General features: G+C 45.1%; 1 protein-coding gene across 4 annotated transcripts in view; it reads right to left on the reverse strand.

Annotated features, from left to right (window-relative positions):
- Window positions 1-3,569: 3,569 nt before the first annotated feature.
- Window positions 3,570-12,189, reverse strand: part of CNOT10 (CCR4-NOT transcription complex subunit 10) — a 63,404-nt gene continuing 54,784 nt past the window's right edge. For all 4 annotated transcript variants that reach the window (XM_060162457.1, XM_060162456.1, XM_060162458.1 and 1 more), the window contains 5 exons: window positions 10,273-10,403; window positions 9,672-9,707; window positions 9,348-9,475; window positions 4,977-5,052; window positions 3,570-4,010 (listed from right to left, as the gene is read on the reverse strand). In XM_060162457.1, coding sequence (XP_060018440.1) covers window positions 3,859-4,010; window positions 4,977-5,052; window positions 9,348-9,475; window positions 9,672-9,707; window positions 10,273-10,403 — 523 coding nt within the window. In that variant the 3' untranslated portion in view covers window positions 3,570-3,858. The remainder of the gene's footprint in view (window positions 4,011-4,976; window positions 5,053-9,347; window positions 9,476-9,671; window positions 9,708-10,272; window positions 10,404-12,189) is intronic.

The raw sequence follows: 12,189 nt of genomic DNA on the forward strand, positions 1-12,189 counted from the left end.
TAAGCACATGTGGAATGAATGAAGACTTGGTTTGTAACAGGTATCTCCTTGGGAGTTAGTGTGAGACAGCCAGGATGTGTACACACTGAAACTGGAACGAAGTTCTAGGGAGTGGAGGAGACTGAAGCAAAGTCCTAGGGATGGGAAATGGTGACCACTTTTGGGAGACAGCAGATTCCAGTTTGGATAACACATGGAGTGTAAGGGAGGGATCAACAGAAGCTCAGTAGGAAAAGGGGAGCAGTTACCATGAAGAGGCCCCCAGCGGGAGTCAGGGCTGTGCTGCAGGCAGTCACAGGCCACAGGCCGAGGTGAGAAGGAAAGGGTGGGGAAGAGACCTCTTGTCATCCAAGGATGAGGGCCTGGGTGAGGCAGGTAAGAATGGGATGAGAACACAGGATGCCAGTATCTACTGAACAACAACTACAGCCCAGACACTGGATGTATCCAGAGTGAAGGAGACAGCCATTTACCTGGAGGAGTCCCCCTGCTCTCTACCACCCAACTCCACAGTGTCAGTGGCTCAGAAAACAGTTTCTGCTTTGGTTATCCCTTATATTATACAGTAAAAAATTATAGAGTTCCCCTTTGTACATTTGGAGTTTATATCCAGCAACAATGTCCAGGACCTTAAACCTCACTCCAAGCCTGTGAGGTAGGTACTGTCAGTGTCCTCCTTTTACAGATGAAGAAACTGAGGCACAAAGAAGCAAAATAACTTGTTCCAGATCAAGCTTGTCCCAGTGAGAGAGCTGAGATTTGAAGCCAGTCCAAGAACCTGGCTCCAGGGTCCACAATGTCGTCGGTCACCTTTCTCCAGGTGGCTTCCAAGTAGGGGGCTGGATGGGAGCCTGAGAGAGGCAAGGCTGAAAGGAAGGCAGTGTCGAGGGTGACTGGGCTGAGCAGATCCTCTGGGCAACAGGAGGGTAAGTGAACTCACCTGTAGTGACTGCCCACCCAGTGCCCTTTGCATTCATCATCTCATCTTAATCTTCACACGAGGCCCTGAGGAAAGTTAGCCTCATTGTGCAAACCCATCAAAAGCCTCGAGAGTAATCAAGTCATTTGGGTTGGGTGAGGGGCAGAGCTCCCAGCTTTAGTCGATAAGGGGTTCTGCGTGGTGAGAACAGCAGTTGTGTTGTTCTGAGAGTGGGGTTGGGGTGCAGGCGGGGCAGGAGAGGCCCCTGAAGGCGCTGGCTCCGCAGGGGTGTTGTCTTGTGGAGTAAGGGCCTGGGCAAAATGAAAGACTACTCCAGCTCTTCTGAGAGTTCATGGCTTGCAGTTCTGGGGACACTCACAATCACGTTCTCTCTGGGTCTGTGAAGGGACCCATGCAGTGAATTTTGCCCCATTTTGCTGGTGATCGAGCCTGAACAGAAGCTAACGAGGCTCGTCTCAGAATTCACAACCCCATCAGATATGACACCACCCTTTGAGCACCTGCACCTGTTAAGCTACAGAATACCCTATACCATAGAAGAAAAGGTATGATCAAGGGACACAAAGGCGGGGGAGAAACTGGGACAGCTAGGAAAAACTTCAGGGACGTGGAACCTAAACCTTCTCAGCACAGTTAGGATTATCTCTGTTAGCAGACGTGGTGCTAAAGGATTGGGGCAGGAAAAACAGGTGGGAGAAGCCAGCTGGCTGATGGACTCCATATGACAAGTCACAGAGGTGAAGAGCTTACATGTACTGTGTTCAGATCTGCCAAGGGCCACAGTGGAAGGCAAAGCTGGGCTGCTGGGATCATAATTTGACAACACATCATATATAGAGTTCTCCAGTTGGGAAAACACTTCACTGGCTTCCCCGTAAGATGTGCAGGGCTGTCCCAGCAGCGGCAGCTAAGGATAGCTACATGACTTGCCCTACAAAGGAGAGGGAAGCCGAGGTCTGCTGGGGGTTTCTGGGAAAACTTTGTTCCTGATGGTCTCCTGTCACGATAGGCTGCCTTTGCCCTCTTCTTCTTGCCCTCAGTGCAGATGTAATGCTGGAACATCCTGTGACCACGGGGACAAAAGCCCAAATGCTAAAGACAGTGGTGTGAGAAAAACAGGGCTGAGTCCCTGATGGCATCACTGAGCACTAGAGCAAAGGCCACCAGCTGCCTACGTACCACCTTCTCAACTGAGAGAAAAACTACCTTTGTTTAAATCATGGATCCATTTTGTGCTACTTGCAGCCAAGAGTATTATTTAACACAGCAACGTGGGGCCTAATCTGCCTCATAGCTATTACTGCTTTCCCCCCAAAACCAACCTGCAAGCACGGAAAGTTCTAATTTTTTTGAGATTTCTCCAAAGATGTACTGCCCTCGAGTACAATTACAGTACAATTCTACCACCATACACTACCCAAGACCCTGTGGGTTCCCAGCAGTTTATGAAGCATGTGGACTCTGTCCAGGAAATGCCCTGGCTAAGCAACGCTACCACCCTGCAGCACACAAGGGGGTCCCACGGTGCTGCTGCTTGTCTGGGGCTTGGGAAAGCAGCACCTGCAGACTTGGACCAGCACCAGTGCAGCTTACGGGTCCTACTCCCATCCCATTTGGAAAAGCCTTCGAGAGGCCCAAGGGAGCTAGGCCACCTCTGTTTCCTGCATCCTCCTGGAAAGAATCTGCTCTGTATATAAACAACTGCAACGTGGCAAAAGAGCAGTCGAGCCCTTGTGCACATCCATCCCGTGTTCAAGTGAAAGAAGAATTGCTCCCTTTCTCTGAGTCATCTGTGGGCAATGTCTAGTCACATCACAAATACTCAGTTCTTGTGTAGATCCCTAACTAAACTGATATCAGCAACAGAATAATTCAGATAAAGTTTCAGATAAATTCATGTGCTTATCCAAACACTCCCCTCTCCAGTTGTGAAACCGAGTAACCATGTAGATTCAGCTAGTATGTTTCCCTATCTGAACTTGTTCTCCAAAGTTGGGAACTGAAGAGATGTTGACAGCAAGGGATGATCCTAAACGGCAAGCTCTGATGAATCTACCAAATGTGCTCTTGACTAGGGGTCACCCAGTTTTTCTAAAGCAAGCCTGTATGTAGTGTGTTTTGTTTTTCCTACTTACAGTTAGTGTATCGACCCTATGGACAAATTTTGGCCATGTCAATCCTGCAACACATACCTGTCTTGGAAAGAAGCTTTTAAGTTCCTGTTTGCATTTCCAAAGGGGTTAGCAATGAACCTTGAACTCCCTGCTAACAGGGTCCAGAACCGGTGCTTCTGCCTATGGGTACAGGAGGGTGAACGAGACCAGTGCCCTCAACTCTGTTTGTCTTCATCTGTAGTTTTTAAGCAAATGATTGATTCCTATCAGATCAGTCATCTCTTCTTAACCCAATTTGACTAGCCCATGAGTTTTATTATGCATTTTCTGGCCCTTTTAGTCCTAACTAGGTGTACAACACACCAACCTCCCCTCCCCTCCCCTCTGATTGGCTTCTGGACTGGCTACTCATCTGCTCATACCGTTCTCTCCATTTTTAAAACTTTAACACTAAATCTCAGATGCCAAAATACTCTAACCGTTGCAAGAAAGACAAAATGTATTATACGAGACTGTTCTGGTAAGACTGTGTTTTAATTGCCTATGACACATATATATCACATAATGGCTCAAAAATAGTAGTCTAGCAAAGATTAAAGGAAAACCGATGAAAATGAGCTGTGAATCCTTAATTTGATGTAAGCTTCCGGCAAAAAAATTCAGGGATTAGAATCATTTCAAAATTGTGTCTTCAAAACTAGTATCCTTTACCATCTGTCTTTTATTCATTTTGCTGTGATACAACTAAAAAGGCCTGCAAATACTCCCCTGGGTCTCAGGTAACAGTTTTCCAAGCGCAAAATATCACTTTCTCTGTACAGTGAACGCCGGCATTTGGATGGGCTGGATCGGGTGGACAGGCTGGAACACTGGCTTCTTTCTCATTTCAGAGAGTGTTTTCACTGCAGGGAGCAGCTGATTCCTTTTGATGATCTGTAAGGCCAGCTGGGTATTACCTATAAAAACACTTCCCATCACAAAAAAAGCATATAACAATACCACCACATACAAAGCAAGCCGTCAGAATCCCGCAAGGGGGTAAAAGGTGATGGAGAAGAGCAGTGGTCTGCAACCTTTGCTGTACACTGGAATCATGTAATGCCCGCTGCACCATTCCCAGAAATTCTGATTTAAGAAATTTCGTGTGTGACCTGGGTGATGGGATTTTTAAAAGCTTTGCACTGATTCTAAGGTGGAGCCCAGTTTGATAACTTGTCTACAGGTGGACTGCGCAAAAGAAGGGCTCTAAGACCATGCACTAACCCTACTACAGCTTTTAGGAGGACAAGGCCTGCTGGGTGCCAGGCACTTAATGCTCCTTCTTCAGCTATAAAAAGAGGGGAGCCTTGGAAGGATTTCAGCAAGGGGATATGACTAAGAACTCTTAAAACTTTGGTCCCCTCTCATTTCCCCCATTCAGCTCTCCTTTTCTACTTCACGCCTTCTCTTATGTAGGGCCCACAGCCTTTCTTCCAGTAAGCTACATCCTGGAGGTTGTATATGCCCCAAAGGCATGACCTGGATTTAGGTCTGAATAAAAAATTCTCAGCAGGAACTGGCTTACTGTAAAACTCATTAACGACACCTATGTTTAAAACACCAAGGTATACAACTCAAACCCACTGCATTCTGACTCAGGTTCTCAATTAGAGTCATTTGGATGCCTAAGAGAAAGGTTAATTAGTAGAGATTAATTATAATTGTCAGAAGTTATGCTATTCTCCATTTTCACAGATAAAAGGAAATATGCTTAACCTGCAAGAAGTAGGAATTTGCAAGATACCAAAAACTCCCTCGCTATATTTTTGTCTAGAAGAACTTGATGGGTAATACCCCTTAAATTTCAAAGAGAAAAAGCAGACACCAAAAATCTCGGGCTCTTTGCAGGGCTCCAGTCCTAACTCAAGAGAAGAATCACTCACCATTCTGCAGCTCAAGGTAGACAGCCAGCAGGATGGCTTCAGGGGGCACCTCTTTAGGATGGATCATTGAGGCCGCCTTTGCTCAAAACAAAAAAGAGACCCATGAGAAACTGACAGCGTAAGATAACTCCAAGTAGTGTCAAAAAAAAAAAAAAAAAAGGAATGTCAACCTACCAATGACAAATTAGCAAACTTACTCAACCTCACTGGGACACTACAGTTCTGCTTGGATGGTCCTCAGCTGTCTTTGTCTTTTTTTTTTTAAAGCTACTTCATTATAACTCTTATTTTTTATGTAATCTAATTTAAATATTTATGTTTTCGGCTGCGCTGGGTCTTCATTGCTGCAAGCGGTCTTTCTCTGGTTGTGGCGAGTGGGGGCTACTCTTCGTTGCCGTGCATGGGCTTCTTATTGCAGTGGCTTCTCTTGTGGCAGAGCATGGGCTGTAGGCGCACAGGCTTCAGTAGTTGCGGAACGCGGGCCTTAGAGCACAGGCTCAGTAGTTGTGGCGCAGGCTCAGTAGTTGCCCTGCGGCATGTGGGATCTTCCCAGACCAGGGATCGAACCCGTATCCCCTGCACTGGCAGGTGGATTCTTAACCACTAGACCACCAGGGAAGTCCAGCTGTCTTTGTCTTGATCCCTCCCCATTAAACTAGACATGTTATTTTTAGTTAAATATTTATCTTCCCTTGCCTAATCCATAATGAGTTCTTAATAGGAGAAAGCTCTCCTTCCCTCTTGGTTTTCTTCTATCTCTTGGCTGTATTTGGTTTTGAGATGGGTGATCAGACACTCCTGACTCTACACTCCAGTCACCCATCCAGGTCTGCTGGTAGTTCTTCACCAGACACACACAGTTGCACCTCTATCCAAATCTGCATGTCTATTTTTTTCCCCTAAGTAACAGCTTAGTATTGTAAGCTGCAAACTCCCAATGTCAGGAATAAGAATTCAAACTTAAAAGGCTGGAAATATAAAAAAAATATACCACTAAGCATGTTCAGGACATCCCTGGTGGCGCAGTGGTTAAGAATCCGCCTGCCAATGCAGGGAATGCGGGTTCGATCCCTGGTCCGGAAAGATCCCACATGCCGCAGAGCAGCCCACGCACCACAACAAAGAACAGCCCCCGCTCTCCACAACTAGAGAAAGCCCGCGTGCAGCAACGAAGACCCATCGCAGCCAAAAAAAAGCATGTTCAATGTCTCCATTCTTAAGGACTGAAATAGTACAATTTAGTCAAATAAAATTATTTGTTTAGGCAACATGCTGTCCTTTCCTGGATCTGAGAGCCATAACACCAGCCTGCAGTTTTCTGATTTAGTCCTGTTCTGGTTGAAGGTGCTGAGATTGTAGGTTTATTCCCTCATTCTGGGCCCCTCTGGGCCGCAGCCTCTTCCTCGTCTTACCATCAACTGGTATTCCCTCATCCAGGTTCAGGTGCTCATGCTTCCAGACCGCTTTGCGTCTTCCCTTAATCTAATCAGAAAGTGTCCTTTACAAATATTTATTGACCAGAGGTGGGTGTAAGACAGGGATTTACCCTGATAATAAACAGCATGCAAATAACTAACAGTAATCCAAACAAATTTACTGTTAGGGAGAGGAAAGTGAACGTAGTATGAATACGAAGAGAGAAGAGTTTCTTCGAGTGCAGAGCTTTTGGGCAAGGGAAGCCTATCTCTGTCCTCCAAGGGTGGATACCTGAGAGGCAGAAAGCGGGGAGGCACGGCAGTGCAGGCCACGGGGTGAGTGTGGGAGACATCTGGGGGACCAGAAACGGGCACAAGGTCGGGTCCGGGCAGCATTAGAAGAAATCTCAGACTAGTGGGGGTTCTCATCCAGAGCACATGCTCCCAGGTTCCTCGTGAATGAAGCAAGGAGGCTTTTCATTCCTCCTACCACATCACTGATGTACCACAGCTCAGTTCAGAAAATGAGATTTTATACTTTTGGCCTAGCTTTAAATAGGCAAGACCACCTTTACATCATTTTGTGGATATTAAAATCTCCATTTTCCTTCCAACTGGCTAGTTAACACAGGTCATCTATTGTCCTTTGCACTGACTGCAGCCTTTTCTAAAATACAAGAACTCATGGCAACAACTTTATGAGAGAATGGTATTTTGCTTACTGGCTGTTCATAATAGTTAGTGGTGGGCAGGCAACCTCGGAAACCTCTACTTGAGCCCTATCCAACTCTTCACACATCATTGTTCTCCCTCCCAGGCACGGTGGGCCTCCCCATTAACAAGGTCCAGCCACTGGATTAACCTAAAAACCAAGGGACCAAAACAAAACCCCCTTCAGACCCCAAACCAGGCCTGACACCATCTGTCTCTCCCAGCGTGGCTGCCGCCATGGCCACCTGCTGCACAAGAACCTGAGCTAGAGTGTACACACTGCAACTTCACATCCAAAGCCTGTGTGCTGCAGGCCTTGAGGTCCACGGGCACTTTCCAAAGGGCTGTTCAATAGCCCAGCCTTGCCACGGAGAACAGCACAACGTTTTAACTCTTCCCGTTTAACTCCTGCACTCAACTCCTAGATAAGATCAAACGTGTTCCCTGGACAGTCCATCACTTCACTTTACTGATTTTGGATCAGAAATGCTGACCAGATGCCACTAAGTCGACTAAATATCACTCATGGTTATTTTCCACATGGTAAATCTTCACTTCTAGACACAACAAGGTCACCTTCATAGGAAGCTGCCTTACCTTCTGAGAACAGGTTTAATTTCAGTTTCAGTTACTCTGGCAAACATATGGGGATGTGGGTTCTCTTATGTGCTGCTGGTGAATACACCATCTGGCACAAACTTTCTTTTTTTTTCCTTCATTTTTAATAAATTTATTTATTTATTTATTTATGGCTGCGTTGGGTCTTCATTGCTGCATGCAGGCTTTCTCTAGTTATGGCGAGTGGGGGCTACTCTTCGTTGCGGTGTGCAGGCTTCTCACTGCCGTGGCTTCTCTTGTGGCGGAGCACAGGCTCTAGGCACACGGGCTTCAGTAGTTGTGGCTCATGGGCTCTAGAGTGCAGGCTCAGCAGTTGTGGCATATGAACTTAGTTGCTCCGCGGCATGTGGGATCTTCCCAGACCAGGGCTCGAACCTGTGTCCCTGCATTGGCAGGTGGATTCTTAACCACTGTGCCACCAGGGAAGTCCCTGGCACAAACTTTCTATATTAGAAGTCTGAAAATTCTGCATAACCCCTGATCTTGTAATTCCCTTTTTAGGAAGACATCTCCTAACTGTAAGGTCCATGGGGGCAAGGTTGTATCATGTCCACTTATTTACTACTGTCTTATTCCCTTGGCTTAGCCCAGAAGCACATGTGCTGAATTAATACCCTTTTCTTCCCCCTAATTTTTTTTTTTTTTTAACTCTTTTGGCTGTGCTGCACAGCATGTGGGATCTTAGCTCCCCTACCAGGGATCGAGCCCACGCCCCTTGCATTGGAAGCATGGAGTCTTAACCACTGGACTGCCAGGGAGGTCCTGAATTAATATTCTTCTGAGGAATTATCCCTTTCCAATTCTGGGAAACTCCTCTGGGGCTGCCAATGGCAGTACCTGTTCTCCTACTACAGGTATGGGTCCCTGCCCATGATCAGCCAAGGGATGGGCAGGTGACCTAAAGAGGCCCAATCAGAACCTTCCTTGAGACCTGCTGATGAGGCCCCTCTCAGTGGTAGAAGTCAGGGGTCTGTTTTAGTTACACATTGCCAGGAGCTTTCTTTATTGTATATAGAGTTTCTTTGGTACTGACTTTGTGAACCCTTCTTCTTAAAAGACGTATTTGTAATTTAACTTTTTGAGTGGACAGAGATTTATACAATTCAAAGCTAAAAAGCCTATGAGTATCCAGTGAAAAGTCTCCCAGTTCAGTGCTCCATCTACACAGTACTTATCTTGCCAGCCCTGCAGCCAGTGTTAACAGTTTGTGGCGTGTTCATTTGGAGATCTTTTCTGCATATACAGGATTATATAAAAACTGTTTTGCATCTTGTTCTTTTCACTTAATATGTCTTGGATATGTTACCATTTTAGTATATAGGGTTTACAGCTGCATTGTGTTCAACTATATGGACACACCATTATTGATTTTTGTGAGCCCTTATTTAGATGGTTTCCAATCTTTTGAAATTTCAATGATTAAAATCTTCAGGAAAACTCTCCATTAGGTGCCTAGGTTCATTTGCAACAACAATCAGTTGTGTACCTTCCAAGAATATGTCTGGAGGAGTAATATTCCAGTGTTTAACAAACTGATCAGAAGCCTCAAACAAAATAACAGAGCCTAGAAACTCCAAACCCTCTGCTGGCTGCCTCACAAGATGGTCTGGCACTGGCCCAGCCTCACCTGGTGGAGACACTTCCGTGCTTTGTCATACTCGCTCCTCAGGCAGTAGGCGCTGCCCAGGTTGAACAGCATCACGGTCCGGGCTGAGTTGACGGAACTGGGGTAGCATTGAGGTGCCCGCTTCCCAGCTGGGGAGAAGACCAGACACATGTGAAGAGGCCAGGCCAAGGGCCAGGGAGCAACCCCCTGTACTGCCTGAAGAGCTGCTCAGAATAAAGCCTAGCTCTACTCCTCAGGCGGACAAAGGAAGGACACAGAGGCTCGAGGGTGAGTCTTTGGGAAGCAGGCCAGGCTACTTAAGTCTTTACAAAACGTCTTACTTACAGGATTCCATTGCTTCATTTTCACCTTTGTCTGATCCTACAAAGACATGAAAGTAAATCTGAGGGGGTCGGACAACAGAGTATATTTTCTAAAAACCTAATTTTCTTTATGAAATGGAAATCTAATATTAAAGCAATCTACAACAGTATTTCCTTTTCATGTAGTAGAGGTCCTAATAAAAGATATGAGAATGCTACCTACCACCACCACCACCATGGCCTGAAAAATAACCCTGAATAAAGTGAAAACTAGTCTCACTCCCTCAAAAACTTAGCCATGATTTAAAACTGACTTTTGAATGCGATACTTTTACTCTCCCCTGGATTGTGGAATCCCTCCGAAGAGAAAAATATAAGAATCAAAACAAACTGTTCTAACACTATCAGCCTTTCAAAAGTTAGAATTTAGACCATGTGATAATCAACTCCTAGGTCTCCTCAGCAAACAATCAGCATAAAGTAAGTACAGCCAAAACCGTACAGTGCCGACCTAAAACTCCCTTCCCTTTACAACTGTGCCGTTAAATTTCCACACATCCTGAGTTACAACGGAAAGGCAGTGGAAATGGTGAAGAGTTCTGATCAAATGTGTCCTCATTAACCTTGGTCCTGCTCATTTGAAGAGATCCCTAAGGAGACATCAGTGACATTCTCCGGGTTCAAATGAGTAATAGCATCAGAGATTCTGTCCAGAGAGATGAGGGCTTCTGCAGCATATAAATGGCCCAGAAACCTAAAATGAAAAAAAAAAAAACCAACCAGATTCCAAACTGAAAAGTAGGTCATCACAAAAATACTCAAGTATAATAGAATTTGGTGTATGTGTGTTTCACATATTTCAAGTCTTTGAATTGAAATCTAAGTTTATAAATGGGTTGATTAAGAGTCATTTAAATTTTATCTCTTTAAAAATATCTTAAATATACAATAATTTTTATGTTCGCTAAGTAGGAACAAATGACATATCAATTAAGAGAGCAGTTTAGGGGCTTCCCTAGTGGCACAGCAGTTAAGAATCTGCCTGCCAATGCAAGGGACACAGGTTTGAGCCCTGGCCTGGGAAGATCCCACATGCTGTGGAGCAACTAAGCCTGTGCGCCACAACTACTGAGCCTGAGCTCTAGAGCCCACAAGCCACAACTACTGAGCCCACGTGCCACAACTACTGAAGCCTGCGTGCCTAGAGCCTGTGCTCCGCAACAAGAGAAGCCACGACAATAAGAAGCCCGCGCACCAGAACGAAGAGTAGCCCCCGCTCACTGCAACTAGAGAAAGCCCGCACACAGCAACAAAGACCGAACACAGCCAAAATAAATTAATTAAAAAAAAAAAGAGAGAGCAGTTTAAAGTTGGCAGTAAATCAACTATATTTCAATAAAAATTTAAAATAAAATAAAGTTGGCAAATTTACGCTGTTCTGTTTATACAGAAAATAACATAAGAAGGTAATGAAGTTCTAAAATAAGAGGCAGATCCGAGGATGGATTCCCCGGGAGCGGAGGATCAGAATTAGGGTCCTCCAGGGAGTTCCCTGGTGGCCTAGTGGTTAGGATTCTGGGCTTTCACTGCTATACCAGGGTTCAATCCCTGGTCGGTGAACTGAGATCCCGAAAGCTGTGCAGCACAGCAAAAGAAAAGAAAGAGGGAAAGAAAAAAAAAAGAATTAGGGTCCTCCAGCCTCTGCTGCTGGAACAGTCAAAAGGCACCAGGACGCCAGACCAGATCTGGGTTGGATCAGCTTTACTTCTATTCCAAAGGTGTCCTCCTTTTCACATCATCTATTTTTTGTCCACTGATGTTGGGCAGATGTGCTTTCCCCAGGTTTACAACAGCCTGCTTCTTCCAGTCTTACTTTGAGCCATTTTCCCCATGATCATCTGATTGATTTTTCAAAATTAAAACAGCCTCAGCCATATTACACCTTGCTCAAAATCTTAATGACTTTTTCTACTTGAGAACAAAATAAGACAAACAAAGCTAAACTTATAGATTTAAAGCTCTCCACAATTTGGTCCCAGTTTCCTGTATTCAGTCAACATTCTCACTCCCCCAAAGATTCTTCTGTTCCCACCAGACACAGCGTCCTGGGCGGGACACCCCACTGTGCTCCCTGTGGCCTTGCCTCCTGGGGTGCAAAGCCAGGCCAAAATCCAACTCCTTTTAAAGGCCAGCTCAGTTCTCACCTCCTTTAGTTGGCCTGTCCCAACTGAATCTGTCCACATGGATCTTGGGTCCTCAAATCTTAGGCTCTTTTCAGTTTGACCATTTTCTGGGATTTATGCACATTAATCACTCAAGAGCTATTTCTTTATTAAGCAATTTCTTTCTTCTAACTAGCAGGAGCTGTAATGCCCTTCTATTTTGGTTCCCCACCAAATACCCTAAAAGAAATGACAGCTTTTAAAAAAATCAGTAACCTCAAATGTATTTTGAAATAAGATATTTTAAAAAACGTGATTAAAGCAGTATCTATAAGCCAATAATCATTATAAAACACAAACACACAAATTCAAAGAACG

The sequence above is a fragment of the Lagenorhynchus albirostris genome, chromosome 10, assembly GCF_949774975.1.
Source record: "Lagenorhynchus albirostris chromosome 10, mLagAlb1.1, whole genome shotgun sequence".
NCBI classification, from domain to species: domain Eukaryota; kingdom Metazoa; phylum Chordata; class Mammalia; order Artiodactyla; family Delphinidae; genus Lagenorhynchus; species Lagenorhynchus albirostris.